Source organism: Rhinopithecus roxellana, chromosome 1, assembly GCF_007565055.1.
Source record: "Rhinopithecus roxellana isolate Shanxi Qingling chromosome 1, ASM756505v1, whole genome shotgun sequence".
Classification (NCBI taxonomy): Eukaryota; Metazoa; Chordata; class Mammalia; order Primates; family Cercopithecidae; genus Rhinopithecus; species Rhinopithecus roxellana.
In genome coordinates this window covers 75,102,386-75,125,804 of record NC_044549.1, presented here as the reverse complement: position 1 = coordinate 75,125,804, position 23,419 = coordinate 75,102,386, and the positions used below count along the sequence as shown (strand labels likewise).

General features: G+C 43.4%; 1 protein-coding gene and 1 non-coding gene across 2 annotated transcripts in view; both read left to right on the top strand.

Annotated features, from left to right (window-relative positions):
• The window catches only part of DCP1A (decapping mRNA 1A), a 58,510-nt gene extending 35,792 nt beyond the window's left edge, over positions 1-22,718 (top strand). The window contains 6 exon segments of the mRNA XM_010376193.2: positions 117-230; positions 13,027-13,587; positions 13,589-13,786; positions 15,287-15,352; positions 17,909-18,127; positions 18,524-22,718. Of these exon segments, the coding sequence (XP_010374495.1) occupies positions 117-230; positions 13,027-13,587; positions 13,589-13,786; positions 15,287-15,352; positions 17,909-18,127; positions 18,524-18,604 (1,239 nt within the window). The 3' untranslated portion in view covers positions 18,605-22,718.
• Positions 22,719-22,847: 129 nt separating this feature from the next.
• LOC115892248 lies at positions 22,848-22,951 on the top strand. Its single transcript, XR_004052139.1, has one exon. It is a non-coding gene; the product is annotated as a small nucleolar RNA U13 (small nucleolar RNA).
• Positions 22,952-23,419: the final 468 nt, after the last annotated feature.

Sequence of the window (23,419 nt, the reverse complement as noted above, 5' to 3'; positions counted from 1 at the left end):
GGTTTTTCTTCTTTTTAAAAAGTATGATTTCTGATAACCTCAAATGCTGTTTTGTGAGCCAAATAATAGCAATTTTTTTTCACATGATATATATTTTTTCTTTTAACTTTTTAAAGAATCAGATGGGCGACTCAAATATCTCCAGCCCTGGGTTACAGCCAAGCACTCAGCTCTCCAATCTGGGAAGCACCGAGACTCTAGAAGAAACGCCCTCTGGGTCACAAGATAAGGTTTGTACAGCTAAAGCTCTAGCTTTATCCTAAGTAACAAAGAGTAACGTTTAGTAAGGGTTCTAATGAGTGCAAGTTTGATTTTTCACTTGTGTCAAGGTTCATACGTGCAGCAACATAATGACATCCTCCTGGGTCATTATGATCCGAGTAACTGTTTAATCTGGATTTTGTAGTAGCCTGCTACCTGGTGTCCCATCTTTTGCCCCCTGGTTGCTTCTTATCTATTCTTAACCCAACAGCCAGAGTAATCCTTGTAAAACATAACTCAGATCGTGGCATTCCTCTGCTTAAAACCCTCCAGCAGTGTCCCAGCTCACTCAAATAATAGCCAGGATCATGACAGTGGACCACGAGGCCCTACGTTATCTGGCCCCTCTACCCCAGGCCTCATCTGTCACTGTGCATTGCTCACCTGGCTCCAGTCCCATTGGCTCTCTTGCCTTTTCCCAAATGTACCAGATATGTTCCTGCCTCGGGACAGGCCTTTGCACTTGTTGTTCCCTTGGCCTGTAATACTTTCCTCCCAGATAGGGCTTGCTCCCTTTCCTCCTTCAAGCCTCATGTGTCCTCCATAAGTCAGGCCTTCTCTGACTACCCTATTTAAAATAACCCTTGGCCAGACGCAGTGGCTCACACCTGTAACACCAGCACTTTGGAAGGTTAAGACAGGCAGATCGCTTGAGCCCAGGAGTTTGAAACCAGCCTGGCCAATTGACAAAACTCTTTCTCTACTAAAAATACAAAAATTAGCTGGGTGTGGTGGCACATGCCTGTAATCCCAGCTACTCAGGAGGCTGTAGCACCAAAATGGCTTGAACCCAGGAGGCAGAAGTTGCAGTGAGCTTAGATTGTACCAGTGCCCTCCAGTCTGGGCAACAAAGTAAGACTCTGTCTCAAGGAAGAAAAAATAGTAATACCCCTTGGACAGGCACAGTGGCTCTTGTCTATAATCTCAGCACTTTGGGAGGTCAAGGCAGGAGGATCCCTTGAGCCCAGGAGTTAGAGACCAGTCTGGGCAGCATAGTGAGACCCCTTCTCTAGAAACAGATTTTAAAATTAGCCAGATGTGGCCGGGCGCGGTGGCTCAAGCCTGTAATCCCAGCACTTTGGGAGGCCGAGACGGGCGGATCACGAGGTCAGGAGATCGAGACCATCCTGGCTAACACGGTGAAACCCCGTCTCTACTAAAAAATACAAAAACTAGCCGGGCGAGGTGGCGGGCGCCTGTAGTCCCAGCTACTCAGGAGGCTGAGGCAGGAGAATGGCGTAAACCCGGGAGGCGGAGCTTGCAGTGAGCTGAGATCCGGCCTCTGCACTCCAGTCCGGGCGACAGAGCGAGACTCCACCTCAAAAAAAAAAAAAAAAAAAAAAAAAAAAAATTAGCCAGATGTGATGTCATGCATCTGTGGTCCCAGCTAATTGGGAGGCTGAGGTAAGAGCCTCGCTTGAGCCCAGGGGGTTTGAGATTGCTATGAGCCTTGATCATACCACTGCACTCCAGCCTGGGTAGCAGAGCAAAGCGCTGTCTCAAAAATTTAATTTAACTTAATTTAATTTGATTTAAAAATAAAATAAAACTGCCGGGCGCAGTGGCTCACGCCTGTAATTCCAGCACTTCAGGAGGCCAACGCAGGCGGATCACCTGAGGTCAGGAGTTCGAGACCAGCCTGGCCAGCATGGCGAAACCCCATCTCTACTAAAAATACAAAATTAGCCCGTGGTAACAGACACCGGTAATTGCAGCTATTCAGGAGGCTGAGGTAGGAGAATCGCTTGAACCCTGGAGCTGGAGGTTGCAGTGAGCTGTGATTGCACTACTGCACTCCAGCCTAGGCGACAGAGCGAGACTCCAGCTCCAAAATAAATAAGTAAATAAATAAAATAAAACAACCCTCCCTCACCTCCATCCTCTTGCTGTACTTTATTTTCTCACTAAGGTTTCTAACCAGCTAACGTGGTTTCTGTTTTTGTTTTTTGTCTGTCTCCTGCCCACCAAAATATAAGCGCCATGTAAAGCAGTTTTGGTTTTTTATTTTGTTTTTAAGCTGTCTCTTAATAGGAAAGAAGGGCAGTTTTATGAGCCTTGTTCATTGCTGTGTCCTTAGCATGTAGCGCTGTAAATATTTGTTGAATTAATTCTCTTTATAACTGATAGTCTGATAAAAGAACAGATACCAAATAAAATCCATAGTTTTTTTTTTTTTTTTTTTGGAAAAATCCATAGTTTTTTAAGTAGATTTTTTGTTTTGAGATAATTACAGATTTATATGCAGTTGTAAGAAATAATAATACAGAAAGAGCCTATGTACCCATTACCCATTTTCCCACTGATAACATTTTGCAAAATATAGTGTGATATCATAACCAGGTTATTGACACAATCCACACATCTTGTTCAGATTTCCCTTGTTATTTGTGTGTATATTCAGTTTTGTGTAATTTTATCTCGTGTGTAGCTTTGTATATCCACTACCACAGTCAAGATGCTAAATATTTTCATCACCACAAGGATGTTTTATGTTGCCCTTTCATAAATACACTGACTTCCCTTTCATACCCTCTTCTGCCTCTGCCTCTACCTCTGCCTCCCCGATCCCACCATCATTTAGCCCTAGCAACTATTAATCTATTTTCCAGTTCTATAAAGTCATTTCAAGAATATTATATAGGCCGGGCGCAGTGACTCATGCCTGTAATCCCAGCACTTTGGGAGGCCGAGGCGGGCGGATCACAAGGTCAGGAGATCAAGACCATCCTGGCTAACACAGTGAAACCCCGTCTCTACTAAAAATACAAAAAATTAGCTGGGTCTAGTGGCGGGGGGCCTGTAGTCCCAGCTACTCAGGAGGCTGAGGCAGGAGAATGGTGTGCACCCGGGAGGCAGAGCTTGCAGTGAGCTGAGATCACACCACTGCACTCCAGCCTAGGCGACAGAGCGAGACTCCGTCTCAAAAAAAAAAAGAATATTATGTAAATGGAATCATATATATGACCTCTTGAGATTGTCTTTCTTCACTCAGCGTAATTCCTGAACATTTCACTGAAGTTGTTACATGTATCAAGTTTGTTACCTTTTATTACTGAGAGTATTACAAATTTGTTTAACTATTTTTGGCAACTCGCTTAACTGAAGAACATCTAGATTGTTTTCAATTTTGGGTTATTACAAATAAAGCTCCTATGAACATTTATGTACAGGTTTTTGTGTGAACATAAATTTTCATTTCTCTGGGACAAATGCCCAGGAGTACAAGTGTCAGGTCATTTGGTATTGCATGTTTTAGTTTAATAGGAAACTGCCTTGGGAGGCCAAGGCGGGTGGATCACCTGAGGTCAGGAATTCGAGACCAGCCTGACCAACATGGTGAAACCCCATCTCTACTAAAAATACAAAAATTAGACAGGCATGGTGGTGGTGGTGGTGTCTGTAATCGCATCTACTCAGGAGGCTGAGGCATGAGGATCGCTTAAACCTGGGAGGCAAAGGTTGCAGTGAGCCGAGGTCATGCCATTGCACTCCAGCCTAGGCAACAAGGGCAAAACCCTGTCTCAAAAAAAAAAAAAAAAAAGGCCGGGCGCGGTGGCTCACGCCTGTAATCCCAGCACTTTGGGAGGCCGAGGTGGGCGGATCATGAGGTCAGGAGATCGAGACCATCCTGGCTAACACGGTGAAACTCTGTCTCTACTAAAAATCCAAAAGAATTAGCCGAAGTGGTGGTGGGTGCCTGTAGTCCCAGCTACTCGGGAGGCTGAGGCAGGAGAATGGTGTGAACCCAGAAGGTGGAGCTTGCAGTGAGCCGAGATCACACCATTGCACTCCAGCCTGGGCAACAGAGCGAGACTCCGTCTCAAAAAAAAAAAAAGAAAGAAAGAAACCACCAAACTGTTTTCTAGGAAGTCTGTACAGTTTTACATTCACACCAGCAATGTATCCAAAATGTTTTTAGATACTTAGATGATAATTAATTTAAACCAAATTTTGTATTCTACCTTCCCATGCCCCATTTTTACTGTATCTGGATTTAGGATCATCATCCAGGAGTGTGCAGTGGGCTTACTACTACCCCTTTCTAAATCATGAATCACTTCATCTTCCTTTTGTGAATCATGAGGTTAAGAATTCTTGTACTGCCTAAAGCAGATTTGTTGTGAGACCCTAAGGAAGAAATGGACCAGAAAAAAATGCCTTAAGAATTGTACTGTGGTTAGTTTCCATTACTGTATTGAATATACCAGTTATGTATCCATTTAAAAAAAAAAAAAAAGAATTGTAAGGTCAGGCATGGTGACTCACACCTGTAATCCCAGGGCTTTGGGAAGCGGAGGCAGGCAGATCCTTTGAGTCCAGGAGTTTGAGACCAGCCTGGCAAACATGGTGAAACCCCGTCTCTACTAAAAATACAAAAATTAGCTGGGTGTGGTGGCGCACACCTGTAATCACAGCTACTCAGGAGGCTAAAGTGGGAGGATCACTTGAAACCAGGAGGTGGAGGTTATAATGAGCCAAGATTGCACCACTGCATTCCAGCCTGGGCAACTGAGGGAGACCCTCTTTCAAAAACCCAACAACAAAAAAAGAATCAGCCAGGCACGGTGACTCGTGCCTGTAATCCCAGCACTTTGGGAGGCCAAGGCAAGTGGATCACCCGAGGTCAGGAGTTCAAGACCAGCCTGACCAACATGGTGAAACCCCATCTCTACTAAATAGAAAAGAAATTAGCCAGGCGTGGTGGCACATGCCTGTAATCCTAGCTACTTGGGAGGCTGAGGCAGGAGAATCGCTTGAACCCAGGAGGCAGAGGTTGCAGTAAGCCAAGATTGTGCCATTGCACTCCAGCCTGGGCAACGAGTGAAACTCCATCTCAAAAAAAAAAAAAAAAAATTGTAAAGCACTGCCCATTGAAAGTTGAAAAATGAGTGTGACAAGCCATAGATGCTCAGCCTTTCAACAATAGCACTGAGTCTGTAGACATACAGAACTCAAGAGGTACAGATAATGCTGATGTGTTATTCTGTGATTTTTCATATACTTTTAAAACTTCACTTTTGGTCAGGTGTGGAGGCTCACACCTGTAATCCCATCTGTTTGCACTTTGCACTTTGGGAAGTCAAAACAGGCAGATCATGAGGTCAGGAGCTTGAGACCAGCCTGGCCAACATGGTGAAACTCCGTCTCTACTAAAAATACAAAAATTAGCCGGGTGTGGTGGCATACACAGTTTACTCCCAGATTATGCCTCCCAGGTTCAAGCGATTCTCATGCCTCAGCCTCCTAAGTAGCTGGGATTACAGGCATGCACCACCACACCCAGCTAATTTTTGTATTTTTAGTAGAGACAAGTTTAACCATGTTGCCCAGGCTGGTCTCGAACTTCTTCTGACCTCAGGTAATGTGCATGCTGTAATCCCAGCTAGTCAGGAGGCTGAGGTAGGAGAATTGCTTGAACCCAGGAGGGGGAGATTGCAGTGAGCCAAGATTGCCACCGCACTCCGGTCTGGGCGACAAAGCAAGACTCTGTCTCAGGGTGGGGGGAAGACTCCACTTTTTACGTTATAGTGACAAAATTTTATGAAATACTGAGATCTGGATATTGTCAGAAGCCATGTGATTGACTAAAATTAGCTTAAATTTATCGTCAGCCACCACACGCAGATACTACATTTGTTTAGTAACACTGCCATCTAGTGCTGAGGAGCAAGTACTGCTATCAAGCCTTGATAGTATTACATTCCATTTCAGTAGCATAATTCACTTATTAAATTTTTCTTGAGATTGTTTCTGTAGTGTATTTCGTTTTTGTTTGCTTCCTATGTTCAAGAATAATGCCTGTCTTACAGTGTGCCCACTGCAGTGACCAGTAGCTCCAAACAGAAGTGTAAAATTCTCTAAACATCAATTCTCTGGGATGAGGAATGAACCATATTAAACCTGATGCTGAATATGATAATTTTGTCCTGCGCTGTACATGCTGTTGCTTGCTGAATGCCGTTTCCCGAACTAAACTATCAGACTAACACTTGATCTACATGAAGTATTAAAAAACTCAGAATCCTAACTTTAAGCATATTCAAGCATGAGGAAAGAGTAACATTTTACCTTTTCTGTGGATGATGGAAGGTTAATTCATGAATAAATAAGCCCAGCTACTAGAGGAGGGCAACCAGTTTTTCTTATCAGAAACAGAAAAGAATGCAGAGACTGTGAAGCTTTTGGGGATTTGTGTGAAGAGGAATGTTCTGCTCACCTAGGCTCCTATGACAAATTCAACCAGTTAGGTACAATCATGTGTCATTTAACAATGAGAATATTGTCTTGAGAAATGTGTCATTAGGCAATTTCATTTCCGAACATCATAGAGTGTATTTGTACTTTCACAAACCAAGAAACCAAGATGACATTGCCTATTAACACCTAGGCTCGATGAGATAGCCTATGGCTCCTGGGCTACAGACCTGTACAGCACATTAGTGCACTGCATATTATAGGCACTTGTAACACACTGGTATTTGTATATTTAGCCTTAGAAAAGGTTTAGTAAAAACACAATATTCTTATGGGATCACTGTTGTATATGCAGTCCATCGCTGACCAAAACATGATTTGTGCCAAATGATAGTATTTCCAAATGTTGATGCATTTTGATCTGTAGCCACCTCAGTTATTCAAACCTTAGCAGCACCTGTTTTCCAGAGGTAAGTATCACCATCCAGGTGATTAGGTTACCTATAATCTGCTGGATTGACATCTCTGTATGGTGGCACACTGGTTAAGAATGTAGACTGTATTGTTAGAACTAAGTTGGAGTCTGGTTCTGTTGTTGTATTTGGGCATCATCTATAAAGTGGCAATAATAATAGACCTACTCTAGCAGATGAATAGAGTAATACATGTAAAGTGCTTAGCATAGTGAGCATTCTGTGTATGATGATTCATTATTGCCATCACAGATTCGTTTATTCCCTCTTATGTGAGGAAACCTCCAAAACTGTAATGCTTTACCATACACCCTATTCTAGAGAAAGTCAGAGAATCTGTCTGGCCTGGCAGTAGTTATAGGGAGGCAACATAGAGAATCTGGAAACTTTTTTTTTTTTTTTTTGAGGCGGAGTCTCGCTGTGTCGCCCAGGCTGGAGTGCAGTGGCCGGATCTCGGCTCACTGCAAACTCCACCTCCCGGGTTCACGCCATTCTCCTGCCTCAGCCTCCCGAGTAGCTGGGACTACAGGCGCCTGCCACCTCTTCCAGCTAGTTTTTTGTATTTTTTAGTAGAGACGGGGTTTCACTGTGTTAGCCAGCATGGTCTCGATCTCCTGACCTTGTGATCCGCCTGTCTTGGCCTCCCAAAGTGCTGGGATTACAGGCTTGAGCCACCGCGCCCGGCAATCTGGAAATTTTCTGCTCCTTTTAAAGTCAGGGTTCAGCGTTCTGCCATATGGTGGTTTCATATTTTAATATAAAGTAGGTATGTTTGTGTTTGTTTGTCTGTATAGACGACGTTTCACTCTGTTGCCCAGGCTCAAATGCAGTGGCGTGAGCATAGCTCACTGTAACCTCAAAACTCCTGGGCTTAAACGGTCCTCCTGCCTCAGCCTCCCAAGCAGCCAGGACCACAGGTGCACACCACCTTGTGCAGCTACTTTTTAAATTTTTTGTAGAGTCAGGGGCTCAGTGTGTTGACCAGGCTGATCTTAAACTCCTAGCTTCAAACAGTGCTTCCGCCTAGGCCTGCCAAAGTGCTGAGATTATAGGCATGAGGCGCTCTGCCTGACTTAAAGTAGATTTTTGGCTGTTCAAAGTTAATTTATGTTTCACTAGACAAGTAAAAGTTGCTGTCTGGATTATGCCTCAGGTGTATTTTGTGATGAGGTTTCTCCATGATTGTTTCTTTTCTTAAATTTCTGCAACATAGACCCAGTCTGATCTCTGTTTTCCAAAGTAGTTTAAATATTGGTTTGTGTGTCAACATACACATTCTATAATAGATGGAGTAGTTATGATCCATTTACTTTGCATTAATAAGAATTAGTGTTGTTGGCCAGGCACGTTGGCTGTAAGCCCAGCACTTTGGGGGCCGAGACAGACCGATCACCTGAGGTTAGGAGTTCAGGAACAGCCTGGCTAACATGGTGATACGCCATCTCTACTAAAAATACAAAAATTAACCGAGTGTCATGGTGCGTGACTGCAATCCCAGCTACTCGGGAGGCTGAGGCAGGAGGATTGCTTGAACCCAGGAGGTGGAGGTTGCAGTGAACCAAGATCACACCACTGCACTCCAGCCTGCGTGACAGTGAGACTCCATCTCAAAAATTTAAAAAAAAAAAATTAGTGTTGTTTTCCAGTACTTTTTTGCTAAGAAACTTGACCCATTTGTTTTCTAAACATATAATGTATATAAAAAGGAATTAGCCCAATTCAAAACTGGGTAAAAGATTTTAATAGGAATCTCCATATAAGATATACAGATGGCCAATAAGCACATGAAAAGATGCTCCACATCATTAGTTAATAGAGACATGCAAATTCAAACCACATTGAGGTATCACTTCATACCCATTAGGATGGCTAGTATCATTAAAACAGAACATCACAAGTGTTGGAGAGTATGTGGAAAATACTCCATATACTCTGTTACCTCATATACTGCTGTATACTGGCCACCCTGTTGGATTGCCGGTGATAATGTGAAATGGTTCAGGCACTAGGGAAAAAACAGTTGGGTGGTTCCTCAAAAAGTTAAACTTAGAATTACTATATGACCCAGCACTTCTGCTCCTGGGTATATACCCAAAAGAATTGAAAACAGGCATTCAGATACTTCCACACCAGTGTTTACAGCAGCAGTATTTGCACTAGCTAGAAGGTGGAAACATCTCAAGAACTCCAGTGTCCGTTAGTGGAAGCATGGATAAATAAGTGTCATATATACATGCAATGGAACATTATTTGGCCATAAAAAAGAAATGAAATTCTGATACATGTTAGAACATGGATGAACCTTAAAAACAACAATGTGAATGTACTAAATGCCACTGAATTTTACACTTAAATATGGTTAAAATGGTAAGTTTTATGTATATTTTAATACAGTTTTTTAAAATAGGGAGATAAATGTCTATTGTGCTGTCGGTAGACATTTATGATGCCAGGAATTCACAAGTGACTAAGAATGTTCAGTGTAGTAAATGGAACTGGTGCACATGTCTGCAGCTATGTGGCCTGGACAGAGAAGTCTGTCCCAGGGGAGAATTTGTTGTCTATTTTGACCTAGATGGAATGGGTTTGAAATATTACCAGGGAGTTTTAAGCAAACAGCTGTGTCCTTGATGATTCTTTGCGTCGGGAGTGACCAGGAGGTTATAATGGCCTAGCCTTGGTCATCTTACCAGGTGTTTTGTTGTTGTTATCTTGCATTGTGAGGTATAATATTCTAGGAGCATTTAATGAATTTTTGTTTGGTACTCCATGCTTGCTATTAAGACCACATGGTGGGCTGGGCATGGTGGCTCACGCCTGTAATCCCAGCACTTTGGGAGGCCGAGGCACGCAGATCACCTGAGGTCAGAAGAAGTGCGAGACCAGCCTGGGCAACATGGTTAAACCCGTCTCTACTAAAAATACAAAAATTAGCTGGATGTGGTGGTGCGTGCCTGTAATCCCAGCTACTCAGGAGGCTGAGGCATGAGAATTGCTTGAACCTGGGAGGCGAGGTTACAGTGAGCCGAGGTCACGCCTCTACACTCCAGCCTGGGCGATAGGGCAAGACTACGTCTCAAAAAAGAAAGACCACACGGTGTTTATGTGATTACAGTTTAAGCCAACTTCAATTTAATGCTTTTTGGGCACCAGACGTTATATTGAGAATTTAATTTTCACAACAGTGCTCTGAGATCATTGTCAGAATGTCCTCGCTTTTCAGATAAGGAACTAAATTAGAAAGATTATGCTGGGCTCAATGGCTCACTACAAAAAATGTAAAAATAAACTGAGCATGGTGGCATGCACCTGTGGTCCCAGCTACATGAAAGGATTGTTTGAGTCTGGGAGGTTGAGGCTGCATAAGCTGTGATCACACCGCTGCATTCCAGTCTGACTGAATGAGACCCTGTCTCAAAAAAAGAGAAAGAAAAAGAAAGATTATGTAATTTTCCCAGTTAACAGCTGAGGTGTCTTTTTTTTTAGACCCTAAACTCTACAGTTTTTTTCAGAAGTAAAAATATGAAGAAATTGAACCATATAAGATCTTTAGTACTTTTTTGTATCCACAGTTTAAAATTAGATATTGATGCTGCCTTATATTTGAAGTGAGATTGGTGGAATTTCTTTATTGAATATTTTCTAAGGTGAAATGGTTTGGTATGAAGCTACAACTTTTTTTCAACTGTGGGAGGTTCTTGCCTCTTCCTCCACAACAGTTACTTTTTACTGACTACATTTTTTCAGACCTGCCCTGTCCCTCTCACCTAGCAGATGATGCTGTCCTCATACCAGGGAGAGAAGACAGAATGGCACTCCCTTAACTTTCTGTCCTTCACATGCAAACTTGTGTGCATGCTCATCGCTGCTGGCCCTCTTTCCCTGTTGTCTGACATGAGCCCCTCCTGACACGGGATCTCTTGCCTTAAGCTCCCTCTCTCCTCAAACTGACTTCCCCCTACTCCCTGAAAGAACTTTGGGAGAGAGCACTGTTGAGTGTCTGCTATGTACTGATGGGATCTGTGGTCCTGGGTAGCGGTGCCATTACTTGGGTAGGCAAGTCCAAGAGCAAGAAAGGCAAGGATTAGGAATACATGAGAAAGAGAACCCCTGCCTTGGCAAACTTGCTCTCCATGTTGTTTGGAGTGCTGACATTAAACACGCACTGGGTTCCATACATGTCAGCCTCTACCAGCCCTCCCTACTTTATAGAGGCCTGAGACTAGAGAAGTGGACAGCACTCCTCAGGCCACACAGCTGGAAAGGAGCAGAGCCAGGCAGCAGTGGTTGGCTCCAGGCCCTGCCTCTGGGTGGTTGATAGGACATCACAGCTGTGTCGCTACAACCTCCTGAGGGGATGCCTTTGCTCCCTTGACTTGTATTACCATTTTTGTGTTTTAATAACACAAAATAACATTACCATTTTGTGTTCTAAGTCAGTACCTCCAGGTTCTAGAGGTTCCACACAGACCTCCAGACATGTTCACAACTAACTTCAGCTTCCCCCTCTCCCTAACCCTAGGGACTCTTCCTGGGCTGGCCTGCCCAGGCAGTGATACCACCACCCAATACCCAGATACCAGGGTGTCCTCTCGGCTCCTTGCTCCTACCTGGCCAGCCACCAACTCCTTCCATTCCAACTCCAGTTCTCATCCTCTTCTCTGCCAGTATCTTAGTCCAGACTCCTCAGTCTCACCCCTACAATTTGTCCTTTATGTGGCCAACCAAGTGCACCTCCTAAAATATAAAGCCTGATGGCTCATCCCCTGAACATGTCGCCATTGTCCTGTGGATAAAGTCCAGATCCTCTAACATGGCTCAGATACTCTGCAGTCTGCCCACTGCTTCTCTCTTTCCCTGTCACCCTCCCACCCAGCCTCTGACCCAGCTGTGCTGAAGCACGTGTGGCTGCCTCAGTGGCTGTGCTCCCCAGCCAGCTCACCACATCCCTCCCCAGTTTCACTCTTCCTAGCACCCTCCCTCCCACTCAACTCTGCAATTCTGCCTAGTGTGGGGCGCAGGGGGGGCTGGGAGGCGGGCCTTACCAGTTGTCCTGGCCTCTTTTTTCACATCACAGTGACAGCACAATGCCTGGCACCTGATAAATTCAAGAATTTTTATCAAATGGATGAAACAAACATTTGCCTGGACAAAATTGGGTTTGTTTTCCTGTAGAAATGTGATCATACCATAGTTTTATCAATAGTATACTAATTTGCAGTGTACTTTGGGGCCTTACAGATTTTCTGAAGCCTTGAGAATCGTGTTTCAATGAACTAATTTTTTCAGTATAAACAGATCTAAACAACTAATTCAGTCATTTTAGGCATAAAAAGTTGAGGCTGCCTGTGTTTTCAAAGTACTTAGGTGTGTCTCCCACTAAAATGTAAGCTCTGTGGGAGCTGTTGTTCCTCCCTTACTGCGTCCCGTGAGCCCAGGTTAGAGCAAGACCTGGCACCCTGTGAGCACTCAGGAAATAAAGGTTATTGACTGTGGAAATACTGCTTACAAGCACAGGAAAGCACAAAAGGTTTTCCTTTGAGTGGTTACGGTGTCAGTAAGCCAACTTACTAAAATATATATACATTTTAAATTGTCAGGCTTAAATGCTTTGCTTTTTCTTAAGAATTCTGTGGCTAGGGAATAAGGAGGGTAATGGCCCACTGTTAAATGGCTGGGTTTGTTTTCTAATTTACGGAGGTCCAATGCCTAGCGTTTCATTGAGAATAGTGAAAGGTGGAATCACCTGATCAGCATTCGGTCCCTGTGTCTCCTCTAGTATTTCCCTATGTGTTGCTGACATGAGACAATTGGGCACAGTCAGCTTTGCCAAGAAAAAGAACAGTGAATTCTGATCCTGCCTCCCAGAGACCCTAAAAATGTGAATTATATTACCAATGCAAATTTCCGTCCACCAACCTGGGGACCCTGGATGAACTTGGGCCTTAATCCTTAGTACATCTTCAGTTTTTTCCATTCCTTATTTTTATACTCCATCCATCCTTGATTCTGCACAATCTTTGACTTCTGGAAAAGAAGTTTGGTTATGCTGTTTTATAAGAGACCTCTTTCACTGGGTGGTTTCATTGTTTTTCAGTCTGCTCCATCTGGACACAAGCATCTGACAGTAGAAGAGTTATTTGGAACCTCTTTGCCAAAGGAACAGCCAGCAGTTGTGGGTCTGGATTCAGAAGAAGTGGAGAGGTTGCCAGGAGATGCCTCCCAGAAAGAGCCCAATTCATTCCTACCATTTCCCTTTGAGCAGTCAGGAGGAGCCCCTCAATCAGAAACCCTGGGTGTCCCTTCTGCTGCCCACCACTCAGTCCAGCCTGAAATCACCACCCCGGTGCTAATCACTCCAGCCTCCATCACACAGTCCAATGAAAAGCATGCCCCAACCTACACAATCCCGTTGAGTCCCGTTCTCAGTCCCACTCTGCCATCCGAAGCTCCTACTACACAGGTTCCCCCCAGCTTACCTCGAAACAGCACCATGATGCAGGCGGTGAAGACCACACCTAGACAGAGGTCTCCACTCCTGAATCAGCCAGTCCCTGAGCTAAGCCATGCCGGTCTGATTGCCAGCCAGAGCCCCTTCCGGGCCCCATTGAACGTGACGAACACAGCTGGCACATCCCTCCCAAGCGTTGATCTTCTGCCAGAAACTCAGGTTGACCCCACAGCATGACCAAATACAGACACAACCACTTGGGAAAGGTGCAATGGTAGCCAGCTTTTCTCCAGCAGCTGGTCAGCTGGCCACACCTGAGAGCTTCATAGAGCCTCCCTCTAAGACAGCAGCAGCAAGAGCAGCAGCCTCAGCCTCCCTGAGCAACATGGTGCTTGCTCCCCTTCAGGTAATGGCAGGAGGGTGGGGGTGGGCATGGTGGGTAACTAACTGGATGGGATGAAACTACAGACCTTGGTTTTAACTGTCATGACACCGACAGTTTTGAAGAGTTGTCCCTTTAAAGTATGTCGGGCTAGGAGACAGCTGAGGTAAGAAGCCCTATCATGAACAACCAAGTAATTTATTTTCCTATCTGGATATGCACTTTAGCAGAGGTTGTATGTTTGTTTTGCTTTTGCCCAGCATTTCCAGGAGTCCTCATTTGACTCAGGACCAAATTATTCCAAAGCTTAACTCCCTTCCTATCTCCCACAGCACTCTCCTAGAGTGCCTACCTTGTGCCAAGTACCCTAGAGGTGCCATAAGAGCATCCTAGACTTGAAGGTATGAGGTCAAATAAAGCTGATTTTTTTCAACTGTCCACATTTACATCACCTTATCAAGAGGTGCCATGCTGCCTAGATCTCTCATCTCTTATCTCTACAGACTCAACAGCAAAAATATGCCCAGGCTGAAGGACAGACATCACATGTTCTCACTTTATTTGAACTCATGGAGATAGAGAATAGAAGGATGGTTACCAGAGGCTAGGAAGGTAGGGGGAGGTGAGGATGGTAAATGCATTAAAAAAAAAATAGAATGAATAAGACCTAGTATTTAATAACACAACAGGGTGATTATAGTCAATAATAATTTAAGTATATATTTTAAAATAATGAAAAGAGTATAATTAGATTGTAACACAAAGGAAAAATTCGTGAGGGGATGGATACCCCATTTTCCATGATGTGATTATTATGCATTGCATGCCTATATTAAAACATTTCAGCCGGGCGCGGTGGCTCAAGCCTGTAATCCTAGCACTTTGGGAGGCTGAGACGGGTGGATCACGAGGTCAGGAGATCGAGACCATCCTGGCTAACCCGGTAAAACCCCGTCTCTACTAAAAAATACAAAAAACTAGCCGGGCGAGGTGGCGGGCGCCTGTAGTCCCAGCTACTTGGGAGGCTGAGGCAAGAGAATGGCGTAAACCTGGGAGGCGGAGCTTGCAGTGAGCTGAGATCCAGCCACTGCACTTCAGCCTGGGCGACAGAGCGAAACTCTGTCTCAAAAAAAAAAAAAAAAATTCATATACCTCATAAATATATATACCTATATACCCACAAAACTTAAACATTATGTATATTCCTGGGCTGTCCCTGTCTCTTAGAAGGGATACAAGTCTCAGGCTTTTCTTTAAAGGTACCTGAAAGGCTCTGCACACACCCCGTCCCTCCGGAACTAAAGAAGAGAGGCTGTCGCAGAGCTCTCATGCAGTTGAATCGTTGGCTGCATAGTTGCAAGATTCTGTCAGACTCTTCCCTTGGGAATCTAGGAACTAGTTAATAACTGAACCATTTTCTATTACTAACCTAGATTTTCCACTGGGAAAGTCTTCTTCAATTAAGACTAGGAAATCAATTGAAACTTCTTATATCCATCTATCTTCTCTTCATAAACATTTCAGTCTATGCAGCAGAACCAGGATCCTGAAGTATTTGTCCAGCCTAAGGTGTTACCCAGTGCCATCCCGGTAAGGACTTGCTTTTTCTTCTTTTCTTTTTTTTTTTTTTTTAAGACTAGTCTGGTGCTATAGTGAGAAGGTAGAAAGAGTAGAACAAGGAATTTGATCTGTAATTGACTATGAACAATCAGTTGAGCTAACTCACTACCTTTGGACCAGCCAGGACTCCCTCTTTCTAAAGGACACATTATGTATTTTTAAGTTCTTCTGCTGGATGTGAAGTAAAAGGTTGTCAGCTTAGTGAAAAGAGTTAGCTGTGGCGCCCAGCCCATCTTAGATGTCTTTCCTAGGCCAGGCACCTCCCACCCCCGTCCTGGCAGAGTCCATTACTGTGGCCTCTGTGGATCTTGAGGCATCTGCATGGGTATCTTCCCTGACTGTGTGTGTAGAGGGCAGGATGGGCCCTTACTCGGTATTTGTGAACGGGTGACTGCTAAGAGTGTGGTAACCTGGCTTATAAGTAGGAAATACTGCCCTGGAGGAGCTGTGATGTCACAGGTGGCAGAGCCACTATCCTGCTACAGTCCTCTCATTTCCCATTGCTCTGAGAACAAAGCCTCCCAGGCCTGTGTGTTCTGTCCCGTTTGTCCTCCCTTGCTTCGTTTTTTGTTGTCCCTACTCTCCATCACCCACTAACCTTGCAATGCACACAGGTTTTTTTTAGCTCCCTAAAGTCATTTCTGTTTTCCTTTGAGCCTTTGTACCCTCCTTGAGTCTTGGAGTTTAAATGGGAACCAGCTTCTGACTGGTCTTATATCTTGGAGTTTAAATGGGAGCCAGCTCCTGACTGTTCTTGGAAACGAGCCTCTTTTCTGTGTGTCTTGTCCTTCTGCATGGTGATCTATCTGCAGGAGCTCTCAGCCTGCTTTTGCACCAAAAATAAATAAAGCGTAAATAGCTCAGATGCCAAAAACCATACCCTTGAAACTGTGGCCAGCTCTGTGCTCTTTGTAAATGAGGAAGTGACATGTAAGAGAAAGAAATGTAGATCTCTGTTGATTGTATTAGATCTGAGAATACTGAAAATACTGATGATTACTGGTTTAACATATTCAGATAATTAGCTGGAATTAGCCTAGAAGCACATCTAAATGGAGGAGAGAGGTAGATGTTAGCTTTATTTTTAAGACATTTTCTCATTGCTTTCTATAATGGTGTAAAAAAATAGATTGAACATAACTGGATTTGGATTTCTTTTTGTTTTTGTTTTTGTTTTGGAAACGGAGTCTTGCTTTGCTGCCCAGAGTGCAGCTCACTGCAACCTCTACCTTCTAGGTTCAAATGATTCTTCTGCTTCAGCGTCCCAGGTAGCTGGGATTACAGGCACCCATCACCACACTCTACTATGTTTTTGTCTTTTTAGTAGAGACGGGGTTTCACCATGTTGGCCAGGCTGGTCTTGAACTCCTGACCTCAAGTGATCCTCCCACATAGGCCTCCCAAAGTGCTAGGATTACAGGCATTAGCCACCGCTCCTGGTCATAACTGGATTTTTAAATTCTTTTTTATTGCAGTGTGATTTATATACACTGAAATGCAGATTCTCAGAGTCCAGGCATGGTGGTTCACACCTGTAATCCCAGCACTTTGGGAGGCCTAGGTGGAAGGATCACTTAAGCCCAGGAGTTCAAGACCAGCCTGGGCAACAGTGAGACCTCGTCTCTTACCAAAAAATCAAAAATGAGGGGAGGATTGCTTGAGCCCAGGAAGTTGAAGCTGCAGTGAGTGGTGACTGCACCACTGCACTCCCACCTGGGTGACAGAGTGAGACCCTGCCTTTAAAGTAAAAAAAATTTAAAAAGCGTATTTTTTATTTCTTTTTTATTTTTGGAGACAGAGTCTTGCTCTTTCACCCAGGCTAGAGTGCAGTAGGTGCGGTCCTGGCTCACTGCAGCCTCCACCTCCTGGGTTCAAGTGATTCTCATGCCTCAGCCTCCCGAGTAGCTGGGATTACAGGCACAGGCCACCATGCCTGGCTAATTTTTGTATTTTTAGTACAGATGGGGTTTCACCATGTTGGCCAGGCTGGTCTCGAACCCCACCTTGGCCTCCCAAAGTGCTGGGATTACAGGCATGAGCCACTGCGCCCAGCCAAACAATACAGATTTTTAAATGAGTTTTTGACACATGTATGTATTATCCCTTGGGCAACCCAATCAATATGTAACATTCTGTCACTCCAGAAAGTTCCCTCATGTCCTCTTCCAGTCATTTCCCCAACTCCCCTCCCAAAAAGCCTTTACATTTTGAATTTATCATAGGATTTTTCTAACTGTGCATTCTATACTGTTACTTCTCTTACCTTCTGTGGCAGTTGGACTTGGCTTCCCGTGATGATTCTAGGACGTTCTTATATAAATGGGCTCGTCATCCTTTAGCTAACGGAAGTTTATAACCAGATGCTAGATGTTCAAATGCTCCTACTGAATGTTTACTTGAGCCCAAAATAATCTGTCTCTGGGCTTCACTCTTCTGCTGCTTGTGCCTGTTTCCACATGGTCCCTATTCTGGGCCTGGCTACTGGCTTCTGCACTTTGGTACAAAATGACCATTGTTCCTCTCCAGGTTGCAGGCGCCCCACTGGTTACTGCAACGACCACTGCAGTCTCTTCAGTCCTGCTGGCCCCAAGTGTTTTCCAGCAGACAGTTACAAGGTCTTCAGATCTTGAGAGGAAAGCCAGCTCTCCTTCTCCTCTAACTATTGGAACGCCAGAAAGTCAGAGAAAGCCTTCCATTATTCTCAGCAAGTCTCAGCTCCAGGATACATTAATACATCTCATAAAGGTATGTAGGATACCAATTTTATGTTTGATTTTTCATTACTTAATAAAATAAATTGTATACATTCCTCCTACAGAATCAGCTCATAAAGTAAATTCAAAAGACTAGCTGGAGGCCGGGCAAAGTGGCTCACACCTGTAATCCCAGCACTTTGAGAGACCGGGGCGGGCAAAAAAAAAAACAGACTGGGAGTACTGTTTCTCTTTTTTCAAGCACACCGTCCTGGTGGAGAAATATCTGCGTGAACTCAATATATTAATCATGATTGTCTCTGGATAGTGGGATTATCAGTTATACAAATCATTTATACAATTTTTTTTCCTAAACTGTTACCAAGGAAGTAAAATCTGTTGAGGTAAATGTGGCATTCGTATCCTTAACCTTTCCCATCTCTTCTAGAATGATTCCAGCTTCCTCAGTACACTTCATGAAGTCTACTTGCAGGTGCTGACCAAGAACAAAGACAACAACAACCTATGACTGGAGCAGAGTAAGTCTAAAGGCAGAGTGCTAACCTCAGAGACAAATAGGCTTCATCATGGAAACTTCTGAGCAGAACATCGAGTTTGAGAATCCTGAAATTGAGCCTATGAGAAAGAGACTCATTTCTTAAGAATGTTTTCCAAGTGACATTCTCAGTGATAATGGAGGTTTCACTGTGAAGCATCACCAGCAGACCTTTGTTTTGACAAAAAAAAAAAAAAAATCATTGTGTTAAGTTATATGGGTGTTTTCATCAGCTAGGAGCAAGGCTGTGGAATAAGGAATCTGATTCTCAGCTCGCTTTCACTTTCAAGGACTTACAGAGGAGTAGTCACCAGCCTCACAGCAGAAGTTCAGCCTGGCCCCCACTGCTTGCCCCAGCCTACCCCACAGAAACAGGCTTTGGGCTGACAGTCAAGTTCTAAACAGAGTAGAAGGCAGCTCTGCAAAGTAGCTTCGAGCTTTTAGGACCAGAATTTAAGGCGGCAAATTGGGAATTATTTCCTCAAGTGAAATATATTTTATATGAATGCCCCGTTTGGGCCTTAAAAGTTGTGAAATTTCTTAATAGCGTTTTGTTTTTAAGTGCCCCAGTCCTGCCCCGCAGCAGGCCCCCAGTGCAGCATTACCAGTTTGAATAGGGCGCTGTCAGGCTCTGACACAGGCATGTCACACCTTTGAAGGAAGGCTGGGACTGGGAATGCCCACATCCTATCAGATCTTCATTTTAGGTTGAACTCTCCAGTGGTTCTGAAAATGCTAAGTTTGTGTGTGAAGCACAGCCTTATTTTCCTTTTCTGTCATTGTTGATTGTTTTCCTTAACACTTTGACAAAAGGACCTGTGGACCAATCTGACAAAGCCATCCTGGTTCCTTTCCTTGAGTGTACTGAGAATAGTTTTAAAGCTATGCAGAAAAGGGAGCTGTTATTCACACTGCCCTTATTTTGTTGTAGAACTATGGAGTTAAAAGAAAATGTGATTCCGAACTCTACCAATGTATTCCTAGGCTGTGAGTACTTTCCCAGCCCAAAGTGTGAAAATATGTAAAGAAGCTTTGTTATGCTGCTATTGATCTGCCATGATTTCTATTTATTCTTTTATAGCATGTAATGGTGTTTAGTAATATTTTAATGTAGATTTTGATTTATTTCAGCAATAGTAATTTTAAGATATTCTTTGAATGAAAGTGTCTTCGTTTCTATGATACAGGTCATTTTGTAGTATTTAACCAATTAAGATGCACTGCTTACTTTTTATGAGCACTATTTAATGATGGGGTAAAAACCCAATTGGCTCAACCAGCTAGTATAAGGATTAGCTGTGAATAATGCTGACAGATATGATGGTTCCTTGGGAACAATCATTTAAGCTTTAATGGTAACTCAATCATAAGTCCATAGATTATTTTTTTCTAGCTGAAATTCTAGAAGATTACTTGTGAATTACATACTTGTTTTAGTTTGGTCTTAGTTTTTAGCATAAAGAATGATTGGCTTTTGTTGATCTAAACATGCTTCCTGGACAGGGTTTCTGCTTCTCATTTTAGTGTCTTCTATTGCTGTCTACCTAATTATGTGTGAATTGTGCAGAATTCAGGGAAGCTTATAAGTTTTCATGCTCAATTATGAATAGTTTGTTTTCACAGATAGTGTGTAAATTAAGCAACCAAAAATGAATTGCTTATGCATCATCTGGGAACGAGAAAGCTGTAGTAGGATACAGAGTGTTGCTGACACCGAGAGATGGTGTCCAGGGACCCACGTGACTTCCATAAAGTGGACGCACCCGTAGGTGTGATTGCACCCCAAATGTGGTCTCAGTGGGCTTTGGTGAACAGACAAATCAAGGGATTCTTGAATTGAAATTATGCTTTTGAGTATGTAATATTATGAGAGAGTTAAGAGAGAATATCCTAAAGAGAGTCTGTGATCATATTAATTTTCACCTTTAATGCTAGGAATGGATATGATAGACAGTAAAGAGAATCTATGATAAGGCTTCCTTAGTATGAAAGTAAACTTAAGTGCCCAAGTCATGAAGATTTGAAAAGGGTAAACCTGTTTCACCTCCCAAATTTGTATATTCAAAGCATTTACTTAAAATTCAGAAGCCAGAAGTTCATGTCATGATTACCAGGAAGTTCAGGCCAGAATGAATCTCTAGAGAAGCCAGGCCAAGCCTGGATAATTGCAGTTGGATGACCCTGGCCCGAAAGTCACAGTTCAGTTGCCTTATTCCTAGTTCAGGCTTACTATCTAGAACCTCATGCTAGCTTAGGTTGCATGTTTACATTGCTGCAGTGTCTTTACTGGAAGCTTAGTTGAATCGAAATGGACACCGAGATGGAGATGCTTCTGGCTAGATTTCGCAGAACCCCAGGAGACCTGCATTTAGACCACTCTATTTTTGTGCCCACCCCCACCCCCAGGGTCTAAGTGTGGGCTCGAAGAGGAGCAGCCCAGAGCTTGGAGGAGAGGTGTGTCTGCGGCACCACTGGTGGGTGGTGCTGCTCTTCTTTTTGTTGTAGTTAATGTGTTGTCTTTTAATGGACTCTCACGCCTCCCAGACAGCCTTGTTCCCTTAAGGCAGAAGCTCTTCTTCATTGTGTCCCTCCCGGGATTCGAAAGGTGTGAGATTTGGCCTGCTTGACTTTGAATTCAAGTTTTGCAAGTGACTCTCAGTGTCAGAAGCATTTCATGCTGTCCACATGTGATATGTCCATAGCTCACCTTCAGAGGCTTAGATATAGCCATCACAGAGAGTGATATTTTATTAAGAACCCAAGTCCCAGCCTGACCAACATGGTGAAACCTTGTCTCTACTAAAAATACAAAAATTAGCTGGGCGTGGTGGCGCACGCCTGTAATCCCAGCTACTCAGGAGGCTGAGGCAGGAGAATCACTTGAACCCGGGAGGCAGAGGTTGCAGTGAGCCAAGTACGAGCGACTGCACTCCAGCCTGGGTGACAGAGTGAGACTCGATTTCAAAAACAAAGGAAAAAAAAAAAAGAAGTCAAGCTGGGCCCCTATCTACAGGGGGACACACAAGCTTAGTTTAGTATATGTCTAACCAGATTTTGCATGTCAAGCATTTGTTCTTTTCCTGGCTTATGTTTTCTTGTAGAAATTATATAAACCCCTATCATCCACTACTAGGTAAATTTTTAAACCATGCAGCTTTATTACTCTCCTCCCCCAAAGAATGTAGTTTGAAATTTTCTCGTTTCCATAGTAGAGGCCCTAACTGCCATTGTATTACTAATAATGCAACATGAAATTGAAGGTGCCTAACCGCTCAAAAAACAAAATCAGCCATCATACTGTAACTCTGAGAGGAATGAGAGGTGGCACAGGCACGAGTGGGCTCAGCCCATGTGAGTGAGGAGAACTGAGGAATCATGGGGTGCGCATCCTGCATCCTGGCTGCACATTAGCTGCAGAGCACGTGTTTCTTTCTTGCCTCCCTTCGGTTTTCTTCAGTTGCGGTCAGCGTACCTTCTGGAACCAATAGTGCTCTCTGTTTTCAAGTCTCTAAAATGCTAAGATCTGAGCACAGTCAAGCAGCTTACACTAGGCTTATTTACAGCTGTGCTTGAGAACATTTCCGAGTGGACCAGGGCCTCGAGGAGCCTGTTTTTTAGCAAATTCAGCAGATGTGTGCAGTGATTCCCTCCGTTTTGTATTTGACACCTTCATTTAAATTGCTAAGATGCAATATCATTCACTTCAAAGTGGGGAAAATGCAGAATTGTGTTTCCTTTTTATCGGTGTGATTCCTTAAGAAACATGTTTTTAAAATATGTGTTCTAAATGGTTTTTTATTCTGTATTACTGCTTTGGCCATGTGGCTCTCATGACTTTCATTGTACCAGATTCTCAGCTCCCTGAAATGTGGGGACGAGAAGCTCTGGAATTACAGCAAGGTTTTTGTTCCATGAGCGCAATACTGTATCATTAACATTTTTAATGGTATGGATTTTATACCATCTGTGTATGTTTGCAAATATTAAGTTATTACATGTTTTAAAATGAGCGTTTTTCATCCTAAATTTTATATGTTTGCAAATATATTTTTTTAATAAAATTTCAAAACCAAGTTTTAGCACCTACTAAAATTTAATTGTGTTTTTATTTAATTTGTAGAAATAGGAACTTTTGAATGAGTTGCTGCACTTTTGCAGTGCCATACTGGTGAAATGGGATGAGGCAAAAAAACAGAACTGACAAAACTGTTACCAGCTCCTTATGTAGTTCATAAGCATGAGGATTAGGTGTTCACACACAGGTGTGAGATGTGCCATCCTGAAACATTGGTACAATGTCGGCATATTACCTGTCTGACATAGAAAGAAAAAAGAAAGAAAACTGTTATCTACTTGTTTCCAGCCTGTATTGTCAGGGTTCTCCAGAGAAACAGACCTGATAGAAGATAGAGGTACATACCATGTGATATTTCAGTCAACAATGGACCACATCTATGACAGTGGCCCCATGGAGTTATAACCCTATTTTTATCCGACCTTTTCTATTTTTAGATACACATATACTTATCCTTGTGTGATAGTTGCCTACGGTATTCAGTTCAGTCACGTGCTGTACAGGTTTGCAGCCTAGGAGCCATAGGCTACACCATGCATGTAGCCTAGGTGTGTAGTAGGCTGTACCATCTAGGTTTCAGTTACCCACAGTCAACCCAGGTCTGAAAATATTAAATACAAAATTCCCGAAGTAAACCATTTTAAGTTTGATGCTGTTCTGAGAAGCATGATGAGATCATTTGCCATCTCACCTGGGCTGCGAATCATCCTTTG